A 15,872-nucleotide genomic window follows, 5' to 3' on the forward strand; every position below is an offset into this window, starting at 1 on the left:
AAAATGGCAGAAAGCCTACAGTGATCATGAATGGTTGTGAAATCAGTCATACAGCACTCATCCAGCAATGGAAGCTCTCAGGCTTATGTCAATAAACAGAATGAAATACCAAGCAATCATTTTTTATACTCCAAGACATTTTTTCAAAGACTTAAAGGGCAGGACAGTTAAATGCCTTGACAGCTCCTTGACAGACCGATGTTTTTGACAATGCCACTTGAAACATTTGAAAGGCCCTCTTGACAGCTCCCCTTGACAAATCCTTTTGCTACTTTTGATGGTCCACTTGACAGCTCCCTTTGACAGCTCCCTTTGACAGTTCCTCTTGACAGGTGCTTCTGACAGTTTTGACAGTTGATTTTGACAAGTCTATTGGCAGTTTCAATGAGCTTGGCAGTAATGAATTTATGGACTTTTTACGCACATTTTTGCCTACTTTTAGAAATTCTAAAGGGCACCCTGCCCCTCTCAAAGGGCACCTAACTTATTCCAAAGGGCACCTGACCTCCACAAAAAATGTAGTAGGACAAGGTCCAAAGGGGTACCTTACCTCTCTCCAACGAATCCACAATGTTAAACATGCTCTTATCAGGTCTATTCTGCACACTTTGAGTTTCACACTCCCAGTGCTGCCAAAATCCCACTTGATTGGAGGCAGCTGATGATTTAAAGGACTAGCTTCCTCCATAGAACACGTGTGTGTGAAACATACCTTGCCCCCATTCTCACCCCTGTGAAAATGGGAAGTGCTGTGGGCAGGATTGCAATTTTCAGGCAGTTCTGCTATTTTCGCCACGACAGAGAGGCTCTCTGTCTTGGCGAAGTTCTTGGCCTATGTATCCATTTTCATAATGGAGAAAGAGGTCAATGTAGCAGTGGTAAATGAGTACTTAATGATGAGCTAAGGAGATGTACTTTGCGGATTTAACATAAGTAAAAATATCGCAATGGAGAAAATAATGAGATGTGAGATAGGCCAAACTCCAAGACTTGATGGATTCCACCCTAGGGTATTAACGAATGAGCTGAGGAAATTGCAGATGTGTACTTTCTGCAGATTCAGGAATTTTGTGTTCAGATTACTAAATGGAACAAGATCTAAGGGGGTACCTTACTTCTCTCCAATGAATCCACAATGTTCAAACATGCTCTGTTAAAAATTCTGTTAAGAAATTAAGAAATGAGGGAGAGGCAAACCAGGAAGCTACAGAATCATCAGTTGTGGGGAAGTTACAAGTATTTATCATCAGAGACAGAGTGACAAGTGTGACATGGTCAAAAAGTGGCAGCATGAGTTTCTAATGCTTGAAAAATAAATTAATTTTTTTTTAAAGAAGTTACAAGCATGATGGAAAGGAAACTGTCTATGGATGATGTATATTTTGACAGAATCCAATTGATAATGTTTCACACAAGATATTATGAGCAAAAATTTGAACACATGGAAATGGGGTAACCTTGTGACATATGGGTAATTGGTTGAGAGGCAGAAGACACAGGGTAGGAATGAAAGGAAATTGAGAAGTAGTTCCCAAGGATCTGTACCTCATTGTTTGACCCTCTACACCCCATTATCGTTCTGATGAATCTACATTGTACCACTTCCAAAGACAATATATCAATACATATTAATAATTTGGATGATAAATCAAGAGTTTTATATCCAAGTTTGCAATTGCCAATAAGTTAGGAGGCTTGGAAGGTGTGCAAGAAGGGAACAAAAAGCTGCAAAGGGACACTTATACATTAAGTATATACTGAGTGGGCAAAACTATAGTAAATGGAGGTTAGTCTGGCAAGGTGTCATCCACTTTTCAGCCAAGTAGGATAAATCAGAGTATTTCTTATTGGTGAGAAACTGGAGGTGTCAAGAGACTGGGGAGTTCAAGTACATTACTTATCCAAAGCTAGTAAATAGGTACAAAAAGCAATCAAAATTATGGAATGTCAGCCTTTACCTCAGTACAGCTGGAGTACAAAGGGGAGACAGTTATGCTTCAGTTAGATAGAGCATTGTCAGACATTGTCACAGTCAGGCCCCCATATGGGCACCGCTGCTCCAGAACAAAATATTGGCCTCGGTGATGATGCAACACAGATTCACCAGAATGATAAAAGCAAAATACTGCGAATGCTGGAAATCTGAAATAAAAACAGAAAATGCTGTAAAAACTCAAGGGGGGAGGATTTTCCCCTAGTTGGGCGGGCACGGCAGGTGGGCCCAGGAGCGGCTGCACAACAGTCCAACAGATCGGGCCCCAACCGCGATTTCACACTGGCCGGCCAGCATGAATCGTGCGCTGAAACGCTCAGCGCTGCCTAGGTGAGTGGGGGCAGAGGAGGACGAGCGTGGAAGTCAGCGCGTGTGCACGGGTGCACTCACAGAAAGCTCCCTGAATGCGCAGAGCTGCCTCAGGGAGCTGAAGATTTTTCACATTAGAATTAAGTTTTTTTAAAAAAAAGAAAACATGTTCCCTCATGGGACATGTTAGAAAAGAGACTTAAAAATTTCTATTTTATTTTTAATTAACATCAGAAACCTCATCCCACCAGTGGGTGAGGTTTCCTCAAAAACCCAAGGCCTCTTAGCCTTTTCGCTCGCCTGCAAACTGTAAGGCTGGACGGCAGGGAAAAGTTCTGTTTAATTAATTTATTAATGGGCGTAACAGCCTCTTAATTGTCAGCAGGTGCGCCACCGACTCCTGTGCGTGCCCGCTGACCGAAATATCGTGCAAGTGCCCAACGTCATCGTGAGCTATTTCATGCTCGTGCGTGTTAGGCGCGTACCCACACGCTGAGGTGAACATTCAGCCCAGAAGGTCTGGCAGCATCTGTGGAGAGAGAAACAGAGTTAATGTTTTGAGTGCATATGACTCTTCTTCAGAAGACAGATCTAATTGAATATTGGAGGAGCTGAACGGCCTACTCCTGTTCCTAATGTTTCTAAGTTCCTGTAAAACATAATTTCTCATGTTACTCAAGAAATTTCAATGAATTATAGAAATCATAGAAATTTATAGCATGGAAGGAGACCATTTGGCCCATCATGTCCACTGCAGCCAACAAGGAGCCATCTGGCTTAATGACTCTTTCCAGCTCTTGGTCCATAGTCCATAAAACTGTCTTTCTCTGAATATATTTATAAAGCTACACCCTTTCAGGCAGTGAGTTCCAGATCCCCACAATCCTCTACATGACAAAAATTTACCTTGAATCCTCTCTAAACTTCTGCATCTTACCGTAAATCTGTGCCCCCTGGTTATAGACAACCAAGGGGAACAGTGCCTTCAAATCAATTCTTTCTAGACATCTTTTTATACACCACAATTAGGTCTCCCTTTAGCTTCCTCTGTTCCAAAGAAAACAACCATAACTTATCCAATCTTCCCTCATAATTAAAATTTTCACTTCAGCGAACATCCTCATAAATCTCCTCTATACTCTCTCTAGTGTAATCACATCTTTCCTAAAGTGAGGTGACCAGAACTGCACATAGTACTTCAACCAGGTCTAACTAGTGTTTTATACTGTTCCTGCATAACCTCCAAGCTATTTTATTCTATGCCTCAGCTAATAAGGCAAGCATTCCATATGCCTTCTTAACCACCTCATCTACTTGTCCAGCCACCTTCAGGACATGCATTCCAAGGTCCCTCTGGTCCTCCATGCCTCTCAGTATCCTATCATATATTGTATATTCTCTCGACTTGTTAACCTTCCCCAAATTCATTACCTGACTCTTCTCTGAATTGAACTTCATTTTCCACTATTCCACCCAACAGATATTGTTTGCAACCAGGTTGAAATATTGTGACCAAATTTAGCTCCCCAAGTAACTTATATTTTTTTTTTGATCCCCATGGAGGCCAAAAAACCTCGAGTCAAATTTACTAAACGAGAAAACCAATGGACAGGATATACCTTTTTATAACTTTTACATTAACAGTCAAACCAAAATCAGCATAAATTAAACATGAACTAACAGGAAAATTGCAGTCAACATAAACTATAGATGACACACTAAATAACAGATACATCAAAGATGGATCTCACAGATTTACTACACAAGCCACTCAGCATTTATTGCACTAATTTCAGCCACAAAGTCTTCAAAGCTCTAGATTTTCTCCAGTGGAATGCAAGCTTCATTACTTTGAGGATGTAGCTTGATCTCCAGGTGTAAGCGGCACCAACCAACCCAAGTTCCAGGGGTACAGTTTGCATCAGAATGATATATGCCTGCAAAACCTCCTCAACTCTGCTCAAGATGGACTTGATGGCATGTTATCATCAAGTAACAGTCACAGCTGTAGCAACTATGTATTTGCCTATTCATAGACCTTGGATCCAGCCTCTGTCTTCTTCTGTCTGCCTGTAATGCCCCAGTGGGATCTAAGCTCAAATGGCCTTGTGTTTTTTTATCTGGTTTCAAACAGTGTCAGTTTCCCAAGAAACCTGAATTTTCCCTTTCTGTTTCTGTTTCCATTTTAATTTTCCATGAACATGAAGGTTCAGTTTTCTTTTCAGTTAGCTGAAGTTTCTGTTTCATTTCCAGTTAGGGTCTGTCTAAAAGAATACAAGCTTTGAAACCACAGATCACATCATTAATTTTAATAAAAATAAACCACCATCACATTATTAATTTTCTTTGTTATTAGTCTCTCCGGTTGCCCAATTGCTGCAGCAGAGAAACTGGCTAAATCCCAGGACAAGCAGAATGAGCTCACAAGGGTTGGACAAAGCTCAGACCAGATGTTCAGGTATGTTCTCATTTGATGTTACCATCTTTCATTTTCTCTGCGTAAGCAGTGCTGCCGGAGACTATGGTGTCCTGTCAGAAGTATAGCCACTAGTTAATTTCCACTTTCAGTGCCTAGGCGGTACTTTGACCATTTATAGCAAGATAACCAGCCCATTTTAGAATGTATCTAATTTTCACCCCATTGAAATTAAATAAAATGATTGCAAATAAACTAATTATATGTGATATGTCTCAAAATGGTATTTTTTTCTTACTGGTTAATTCAGAAGCTTTTGTTTGTTATGTTTGGAATAACACACAGCCAAGATTACTGTACAAGATAGTAACATAGCATGATCTGTGTACTGTTAGAAATGTTGAGGAAAAAGTTGAGCTATTTAACAATATCATCTGAATGTGTAACTATGTGCATTCTGAGTCAATTCCACAATCGACACATCAATCCCCTTCTCAGTTCCTCTAACCTGAGGAGTCTGAATCCATATGGAAGGTCTACATGTACTGAGCATCTTTGCATTTGTGTTCCGCCAAGTTAAAACCTGGGAAAATGTCCTGATAATCTTTTAAATGAAAATCAAATCAACAAAATTGGGATAAATCAGGCACAGCCCCTAATTCAGGTCAGCTGTAAAACCAAGGACAAAAGTTTAAAGGAACCTTACAAACTTTAAATCAAAATGTGATTAAAGGGGTCAACAAAACACCCCAGTCCCTGCGGTGCCCACCGAGCACGGAAGGCCTCGAGAGTGCCAGCAGACACCGCGTGCCCCCTCTCCAGGGACATCTGGCAGCGAACGTAGCCGCGGAAGAGGGACAAACAATCGGGCGGGACTCCCCCGTCGATCGCCCACTGCCTGGACCTGTTAATGGCCAACTTGGCCAGGCCCAGGAGCAGGTTCACGAGGAGGTCCTCCTCCTTCCTGACCCCCTTCTGCACCGGGTGCCCATAGATCAGGAGCGTGGGGCTGAAGTGCAAACAAAACATCAATAAAAGGTTTTTCAAATAACTAAAAAGGGAGTGCAGCCTACAACACCCTATGTATACATGGTCCACGGACTCCACAAGACTGCAAAAAGGGCACGTGTCCTGAGAGTCCGTGAACCTATGCATCCTCTTATTATAGGGGACTGCTGCATGCAACACCCTCCAACCCAGGTCCCCGATAGAAAGGGGGAGGACACCTCCGTAGAGGGCCTCCCATCGGGGGCCTCCGCCGCCAGACGGCAACAAGGCATGCCAGGGCGTGTCCAGTCGACAGACAAGGGCGAGAAAATGGAAGGTGTGCAGCAGCAGTCCGTACAAAAAGCCTCTCTTTGCCGTGCCAAAAGGCATGGAGGGCATGTTCCCGAGGCGGCTCATATTGCAGGGCACCAGCACCTGAGGGAGGGTTCGGGGCTTGGGGCCAATGTGGAATTCTGTCCGAACAGGGGAACGTTCAGACGGAAGACCACCGCGCACCTGGGCCACCTCAAGACCCAAAATAACGTCGGGGAAAATGTCCTGATGTTGCTCCTGCCTTTCGAGCAGGATAATCCAGAAAAAAAGGGCTCTCTGCCCCTTCAGGAAAGCCTCGGAAGTGCGCATAAAGTAGAAAGTTGACAAGGATTAAGCATAATGGTTTCCATTTGCTTTTCCTCTGCTGTACATCAGGGAAATAGGTATTACTGTAGCACAAAGCAGAGGATAATTGGCACCATGCTGTTATTACCTTGAATATTATAGGAAAATACATGCCTTTTGTCTGTGGATTACAAGTTTTCATTTCACCCAGATGGGTGAGTAGGGGAGCAGTGGGAGAGGTGGGGGGAGGGATTGCGAAATACTGTAATCTGAAGAAAGATGAGAGGAGGAAAAAGTTGTTAATAAATGCCATAGATGCAATACTAGAGGACTAATACAAGAAAATCCACTCTTTCCTGGAATTCTGAAGTAGTTAATGCAGAGATAAAATCAGCAGCAGTAAATTCTGACCTGGTTGCTGCTCTGGACTTCATGTTGGTCCTCAAATGAGGGATCGATTACCATACAATTCAGAGCTTGTCAGCATTGGAACATTGTTACAGAACTTGGAACTGCCTCCAGTCTTTCTACCCAACAAGGCTTTAGCACTCACCTTCAGAGTGGGAGTGTTCCTCTCTGATGTACTGACTGACCAGTCTGTGTGACACCTCTATGTTGCTGCAATTGGCAAGGGTACCTCTCCCGCCATGTTAACGAACCAAACCCCAAATTTGGGTAAAAGTCAAAGCAGGACAGCAGCTGCTCTGCCCAGAATTTCATCCTGAATGATGAGATTAAGAATTCCAGTCTCTATTGATATCCATATTTAGGATTATCCTGGACAATAATTATTCTCAGTAAACCTGTGGAACAGAGGGAAAACAGAGATACAAAGGACCATAGATAAAAACAAAAAAACTGCGGATGCTGGAAATCCAAAACAAAAACAGAATTACCTGGAAAAACTCAGCAGGTCTGGCAGCATCGGCGGAGAAGAAAAGAGTTGACGTTTCGATTCCTCATGACCCTTCGACAGAACTTGCGTTCGAGTCCAAGAAAGAGTTGAAATATAAGCTGGTTTAAGGTGTGTGTGTGGGGGGCGGAGAGATAGAGAGACAAAGAGGTGGAGGGGGGTGGGGGTGTGGTTGTAGGGACAAACAAGCAGTGATAGAAGCAGATCATCAAAAGATGTCAACGACAATAGTACAATGGAACACATAGGTGTTAAAATTAAAGTTGGTGATACACACACACCTTAAACCAGCTTATATTTCAACTCTTTCTTAGACTCGAACGCAAGTTCTGTCAAAGGGTCATGAGGACTCGAAACGTCAACTCTTTTCTTCTCCGCCGATGCTGCCAGACCTGCTGAGTTTTTCCAGGTAATTCTGTTTTTGTTTTTTATACAAAGGACCATATTCAGATTGATCCAGTGTGCCACCTGGTGGGGCAATTAAGGAGTGTCACTGACAGCAGCTGAGAAGGGCTGGAATGCTTTTCTGAAGAACATACAGTTTGATTAGCAGGGGAACTTTGGGGAGGAAATTGGGTAATAAAATAATAAACAGACAAATTGTTCATAACTTTTCTGTCCGTTGTGTAGGCCAATGTGTCTGGTGAAACAAATGGAGATTGCTCAGTTCAATTATGGATCCACACAGTCAGTCAGCACATCCCATACCACCATATCAAAAGAGCTGGACAAATGTACTAAAGCGCCCTTTGATTATGCCAGCTTTGATGCACAAGTATTTGGAAAGCACACAGTAACATCAAAAGTTCAAGAACGGGAAGCTGTTCAATTTTGCGAATGTAAGTATTGAAGACCAAAATGATTATAGTATTCCATAATATTGAAATATTAGAAAGCAGAAATCACTGATATGTAGTCAAGCTAAAACTAGCTCTCCTACCCTTCATCTGATACACCAACAGGAAATGGGCAGATCTCCTACCAAAACCATAGAGGACTCATAATACTGTTTGTGAGAGATGCCTCAATGCTCAATAAGGGCTTCCACCCTCCCACCGCCCTATAGAAAATAAGGGATAGCCAAAGTATGGAACCAGGAGTAAGACTTCCCTAATTGTTAAACCAGTGGGGTCAGGCATCCTGGGCATCTAAAGGATTTTACAATTCTGTCGATCAGCCCCATTGGTGAGGAGCAAATAAGACTCTTGCTTTGCCGAGGTCAGGGAGAATATGGGGTCCTCAATTGCCCCATGGTAATGAGATCCTCTCCCACTGACCCATACCTCCAATGGGGTCAGAGCTAGAGGTTAAACTGAGGTCGCAATCCACATAACGTTTGGACCAAGTTAACAGTAAAAGTGTAGTTTTACACTGGACTATCATTTTGTGCAGTCTTTTTAGGCTGTTGAAAATTCCAAGGAAGTTCCCACCTCCCTTGGTTAACTACTTTTTAATCACCAAGACTCCTTCGACAACACCTTCCAAATCCATGACTGCTACCACCTTGAAGGACAAGGGCAGCAGATGCATAGGAATACCACCACCTGTAAGTTCCCCCTCCAACCCACGCACCATCCTGACTTGGAACTATATCACTGTTCCTTCACTGTGGCTGAGTCAAAATCCTGGAACTCCCTTCCTAAAAGCACTCTGGGTGTACATACACCACCTGCAGCAGTATAAGAGGGCAGCTCACCACCACCTTCTCAAGGGCAATTAGGGATGAGCAATAAATGCTGGCCTAGCCACAATGTCCACATTCCATGAAAGAATGAAAAAGAAGATAAAAAAAATGCTGAAACAAACCTGTTACAGCAACAAAGCTACTGATATGCAATGAGTAACTTCATTACTTTCATAATAACCCTGTCTAAGATAAATATGCAAACCGGCAGCACATGATTATAATTAAAATTTAAAATTCAGCCCTTTACTTCTGTTTCCCCTTCCTATCTCTTCTCCCCAATCTGTTGCTTCTATTTTTACTATCCTAGTTTTACTTCTGCTTGACTTCTAATTAATGTAGCTTATTATTAAATGTTTTTGAAATTTAAAATACTTTCATACATTTTTTTTTGCCTGCCTTCTAGGTCATCTTGTCCATTTTAGAGGAGGAATTCACAAATGTTTCTGATTGGCTAAAAAACAGTATCAAATTTTAAACTATGGGCAGATTATTGAACTCAGTGGGCAGGAGCGCGACTGAACCGGCTGAGCGTAAATGATACGTGATGTCGTCAGGCGAGCATCCCGACGTCATCGCACAGTTGCGCGATATTTAATTAGGCGAGTGTACACCGACAATTAAAAGGCCTATTAAGGCCATTAACAAGGTAATTAATTTCAAATTTATGCTGCCCATCCAACCTTATGGTTGGCAGGCAGGTGCAAATGCCAAGCAGCCTTTGCACTTTTTAGGAAGCTTCATCCACGGGCGGTATGAGGTTTTCTAAAGCAAATAAAAATAAAATAAACATTTCACACTTGAATTAAAAGCATGTCCCTACTCATGTGACAGAATCACATGAAGGGACGTGTTTTATGACATTTTTATTCCCTTCATTTTTTTTTTTAAACTGCACTTCATCTCTCTGAGGCAGCAGTAGGCCCACTCGCCCTCCTCATCCCACCCACACAGGCAGCACTGAGCACTGCCGCTCGCGTTCCACCCCTTAATTGGCCCACCCACATAAAACCGCAGTGCGGTGCCGATCGCAGACGGCGGTCAACATCCCGACTGCCCCTGCCCGCCCCTGCCAAGCACCCCCGTCAAGGGCAAAATTCTGCCCTATATATATTTTTAACTCACTCTCAGAATTTTTAATTAAACTGAGTTCAAATTCTCAAACTGCCACGGTGGGATTTGAACCTGTATTCTCTGGATTATTAGTCCAGGCCACTGGATTGCTAGTTTAACAATATACATGCGGTGCTACCCTGACTTGGCATATGAGGCACATACAAGTGTGTCAAATCCATAGAAATGGCAAGGTCAATTATTGACGAATTTTAAAATATCACCCAATGGAAGCTATGGCAGGGCAAGTTATCTCATTTGTAATATTGGGCAGGATTTTGCCCTCAATGGACGGGCAGGCCCCACCGGCTCGGCGGTGGACAGGCAGCCGATCGCCACCACCGAAATGGGGCCCGCCGCCATTTTGAGTGGGCGGTCCAGTTAAGGCCCACCCAGCGGGCCACCCAGCGGGAAGCGCTATGAGGAGGGGTGGAGGGATTCCCCATATATCCAAATGTGCTCTTTCACACATGCGGGTGGAAGAGTGCACTGCTCCCTGAGACTAAGTGCTGTCTCAGGGAAAGCGCTGAAAGTTTTATAAACATAAAAAATTGAAAAATAAAAAAATTATTAACATGTCCCCCTCATGTGACAATGTCACACGAGATGGGGCATGTTAATAAATATCACATAAAGTTTATTAAAGTTTTTTAAAATGGACTTGAAACCTCATCCCGCCAGTGGATGAGGTTTCATGTTTTTCAGAAGTCCGCTGGGGCTCCTGGCCTGCTCGCCAGCCTTAAGCTTGGACGGGCAGGTCCTTTAATTGGTTTAATTATCCTGTCAATGGCCTCAATTGGCCATTGACAGGTCGGCGGGCGGACAGCTGATTTCACTGTGCCCCCACCTTCCTGAATATTTAAATGGGGCGGGATGATGCCGGGGGTTCCTCCCGATGTCATCCCGCGTCATTTTCACATCGGCAAGCAGGCCCCGCCCCCAACTCGCCGACAGCAAAATTCTGGCCATTGACATTATGAGCAATCTGATAATAGACCCTTAGCATTTGAAGGATTAAATGAACAGTTTAATTTTCCCCTTCTGTTCATAGTATGTTTTACTTTAACATTATATAAACTGGGATAGCAAAGAGACTTTAGGAACAGTCCATATCTTCACTACACTGGTGTCAAATGCTGGTTTAATATTAATATTCCACTACAGCACTTATTCAGTTTCTGGTTGATTCTATGGCTGGAATTTTCCAGCCCTTCCCATCGACGGGATCTTCCAGTCCCACCAAAGTGAATGGATGTTTGAATGGCTCACCCATTTTCTGGCCCCGCCCCTGCCGCAACAGGGCTGGAAAATTCCACCCTATGTTTGCTACAAATCAAACAGTGTGCTACTCTTTCATTCCTATTTAATATCTATTTGGTTTCTGTAAATATCCTTATACCTGTTATGTCATTTAAACTAGAAAAATACTTTAAAGATTAGGAGGTAGGTTGAACAATAAATGTAATAAAGTTATTGCATTAATTTTAATGCATATTTCACCTGTATCTGTTGCCAGCCAAACACTTTCCAAGTCCGGTGACTTCCTCCAGCCGACTGTCTAGTGCCTCTGTACAAAGCCCATGCCATTCCAGTATCTACAATTACAGTCATGACACTGAAGCCACTCACATAGCAGCTGCAGCTATCCTCAACCTATCCACACGTTGTAGAGAGATGCCAGAGAACCTCTCCACAAAGGCACAAGATTTGTCAACTAAGGTAAGCTAGTATTTGCATAATGGTCATTTGCACTGAAACCATCAGCGAAGACCATAAAACTAAGAGGTTTCTGAGGTAGGAAATGGAAATATAGCTACCATGAGCACATTCAGAGTATCCAATGATAAAAACAAAAAAACTGCGGATGCTGGAAATCCAAAACAAAAACAGAATTACCTGGAAAAATTCAGCAGGTCTGGCAGCATCGGCGGAGAAGAAAAGAGTTGACGTTTCGAGTCCTCATGACCCTTCGACAGAACTTCAAGTTTTTGTTGCAGAGTATCCAATGCTTCACTGAAACAATGGGAACTGGTATTATTCAAGTTATTTGAACTGTTAGATTGTAAATCAGTGCCAAGTCAAAGCACTAAGATGAGAAGACCGACTGCATTGTTAAAGTGGCAGCTTCTAAATGAAAAGAATTTGTAAAACATGTTCTAATTCTCTGTAAATCCAGGGGTTAAGTGTTTGGTTCATTAACTTTGAATGTCATTATCGGTGGAAAGCCAGATGATTGGAAAAAGTTTTGGAAACCAGCAAAGGATCATTTAAAAAATAAAGAGGAAGAAATTGAGATATGAGACAAAACCAGGAAGAAATATAAAAACAAACATTAATAACTTCTACAAGAATTGAAAAAGGAAAAACAGTAAAGTAAGCATTGGTCCCATAGAGGGTGAGACTGGGGGATAAATAATAGGAAACGAGGAAATGGCAAAGACTTTGAACAAGTATTTTCTATTTGTTTTCATTATAGGAGGCACAGAAAGCATCCCAAGAATAGTAGAAAATCAAGGGGAAATGGGGAGGGAGGAGCTTAAAACAACCACTATTCAAAAGAAGTAATGGGAATACTAATGAATCTTAAGGCTGACATGTCATCCAGCATCCTAAAGTCTAAAAAGAAGTGGCTGCAGGGATAGTGGAAGCATTGGTTGTAATCTTCCAAATACTCTAGATTCTAGAGAAGTCCCAGCAAATTGGAAAACCACAAATGTAACACTTCTGTTCAAGAAAGGAAGGAGATAGAAAGCGGGAAACACAGACCAGTTAGTCTAACATCTGCCATTGGGAAAATGCTGGACCCATTAATAGAGAGTTGGTAGAAGGACACTTAGAAAATCATAATACAGGCAGAGTTAACATGGTTTTGTGAAAGGGAAATTGTGTTTGACAAATTTATTAGAGTTCGTTGAGGAAGTAATAAGCAGGGTGGATAAAGGGGAACCAGTAGATGTCGACCCAGTATAAGTTTTTGGAGGTGTTTAACCTCCAAATCCGTGAGCCTGCACTCACTCAATATTAATTTGTTCTCTTGAGACTTTAACCATTCAGGCAATAGTAGACAACTAGTGTTGTAACTCAGGAAATGTTTATTAAACAACAAAAGATAATACTTAATAAAGCTAGGCTGTGACTTTATTGAACCAAAGCAATTGTTGCTTCCCGGTTCATGCTAGGTAGCAAGGCGACATGTGGCCTTTTCTTGCTCTCTCTGTTGATTTGCTGTGGCTCTTCAGCAGTGTGTTCAGGAGCCCAGCTGCCCCTTCCAGAGGGTGCTGCTCCTCCCCCCACAGCCCAGCCAGGCACCTTCATCATTCTCTCCTCCATCGTCTCCACTCTTTGTATGCCAAGGGGCATACAGCTAGGTCGCCAGGCTCCATGCTCCTGATGTAGTCCTTCTGCAGGATGAAAGAGAGAATGCATCGGTTAGCTTGTGTGCACTAAGATCCTCTCTTGGATGGCCAGAATTTAGTGTACCACATGGCTGCCCACCTCTGCTCCACTCCACCTAACCGATTGGCGGCAGCCTTGCCCACTGGCCTGCATGTTGTGCTCTCGCTCAGGTGCAGGCATTCTAACTTGTCCTGCAAGGCTTCAGTGTTAGCTTAAACCATGGGGGAGGCTGGCCCAAACCAGGATGATGACATTGCAAGGGGCTGTGAGCGCCTCCACCAGTGACAGCTCCATGGCCACCTTTAGGAAGAAGATTGTATAACATGCACAGTTGTCCAACTGTTGGGCAGTCCACTAAAACACTTATTAATTTTAAGTCTGTGCCCAAGGGGGTGAAAGTTCAGGAGCAATTTCAGGTGTCAATTTCATGCCGCTGTGTTGCTTGAGTGGGCAGATAAGCTGGAGGCGCAATTCCAAGCATGTCAATGCGGCTGTGCCTCAACTGTCTCAGCTGTGGAGGAATGGTCACTTTATACAAGGATTCCCTAATGCGTGGCCGCTTCCCTCCCCCCCATAATGCACATGTTTGTGCGCTTGCATCAATTACAGTGCAGTCCTTGCACCCCCCCAACTTGTCTCAACTTTGAAGTCCAACAGGTAACTCTGGTGAGAGCTATACAACATTACCATGCACAACCTCCGAGTTCCCCTCAAAGTGCAGCTAACCAGGTACATGCTTTATATATTGTGAAAATGCTGATGTGCCTGGATGATCCAGTATTGAGGATGACCTGGCGAGCTGGGCTTAAAATGATATGCAGATGTGTTACAATGAGGTTTGTGATGTCCGACAGCTGGAAAGGTGGCCCGCCATTGACAGGCAGAGCAGACAATTGCAAACTGGCTTCACGACACCGTGAAACCGATTTTTGGTCTTCTCGCCATATTGTCCGCTCACACCACCCTACACGCCCAACACCAGTGCGTACGGAAAATCCCACCTCTAAACTTTCCGACACCAAATCTTCTGGTTTCTGGATTGTCAGAGACCAGACGTACCACAGAAGGTGCAAGTCAGGACCCTGCTGAAGTGCTAATTCATGGACCTACGGCGGAATTACCTGGTATGTTTAAACTTCTGATGGGCAATTCCCTGCTGCCCGTGACCCTGTGGAAATGTCTGACTCTCCATGTGACTTTGAAAGCTACCCAGGAGATCTACCACATGGGTAACTCCACAATCCATCCCTCCTTCTTCCGTCTTTCCACCTGACTAACCCCGATCCACCGACTGCTCTCCCAACCACCCTACTACATCCCCCAACCAGACATGACTACTTGACAACCCCATCGACCAGACTATACCCCCTACCGAACCCAACTACCCCTGACCCGACCCAACCCAACCAGCACCCAACCACCCAACTAGCCCCCAAGCCAACTACCACATGACTACCCTACTGCCCCATATGACTAGACCCAACTACCCCGACAAGGCGACTACACCCTGGCCGGACTTGATTACCCCAACCAGACCTGAAAACCCCACAGACTACACGCCCAACCACCTGATTACTCCACTGACTCGACCTGACTACCCGACTAATCCCCTGGCCATACTTGACTACCAATGCGAGCTAACTACCCCACTACGCAACCCAACTGCCCCCTCCTGACCAGACATGGCTACCCCCAACCACCAAATTACACCCTGACCATGCAATTACAAACTCATCCACCTACCCACCTCATCCAGCACATCCGCCACACACAAACTCACCCACCTCCCAACCACACCCACCTACCCAGGTACTCACTCATCCATAATGAGGCTTGGCCTCATTAATAAGGAGCCCAGACATCCATTAGTCTGTTGAAACAGTTGCACCAAAGGGAAAACATTGCTTGCTTGACACGTCTTTCTCTGTGATCTATTCTGTCAATTGCACACTGTTTATTTACACAAGATAAAGAGGTGGCAAGAGCTTGTAGTTTCTGCTGTTGAAACTTTAAAATATAGATGATTGACAATTTTATAGGGCTGTAGTAAAATACGTTTTTTAAAGAATATTATGCATGAATGACTTTCCACGCATGTTATTGTTACTATGGGGTTTATTGGTTCTGTACAGAGTTTATACTGGGTGAATGGGCAATGAAGTGCCAGAGATTGACATGGAGAACATGAGGGGCCTAGGAGGGAATGGGAAGTGGTGGAGCATAGGTTAGCATGGAGGGTATGAGAGGTGATGGGCGTGGGTGGAGGGCATCAGTTGGGATGGAGGGAATGGGTGGATTGGTGGGGACATGAGGTGGCATGAGTTGGCATGGATGGTGCATGGAGAGTATGTGGGAGGTGTGAGCGGTGAGAGCAAGAGGGCTGCTTTTTGTTGTATTATTAGTATTACAACTGGGATGAAGTTCCAGAGCATTGACGCTTTTA

The 15,872-nt window shown here is 43.7% G+C and overlaps 1 protein-coding gene across 1 annotated transcript in view; it reads left to right on the forward strand.

Annotated features, from left to right (window-relative positions):
- The window catches only part of st18 (ST18 C2H2C-type zinc finger transcription factor), an 83,042-nt gene that overhangs the window by 20,001 nt on the left and 47,169 nt on the right, over window positions 1-15,872 (forward strand). The window contains exons 4-6 of the mRNA XM_041189771.1: window positions 4,659-4,760; window positions 7,867-8,075; window positions 11,550-11,752. Coding sequence (XP_041045705.1) covers window positions 4,659-4,760; window positions 7,867-8,075; window positions 11,550-11,752 — 514 coding nt within the window. The remainder of the gene's footprint in view (window positions 1-4,658; window positions 4,761-7,866; window positions 8,076-11,549; window positions 11,753-15,872) is intronic.

Source organism: Carcharodon carcharias, chromosome 6 (assembly GCF_017639515.1).
Source record: "Carcharodon carcharias isolate sCarCar2 chromosome 6, sCarCar2.pri, whole genome shotgun sequence".
Lineage (NCBI taxonomy): Eukaryota > Metazoa > Chordata > Chondrichthyes > Lamniformes > Lamnidae > Carcharodon > Carcharodon carcharias.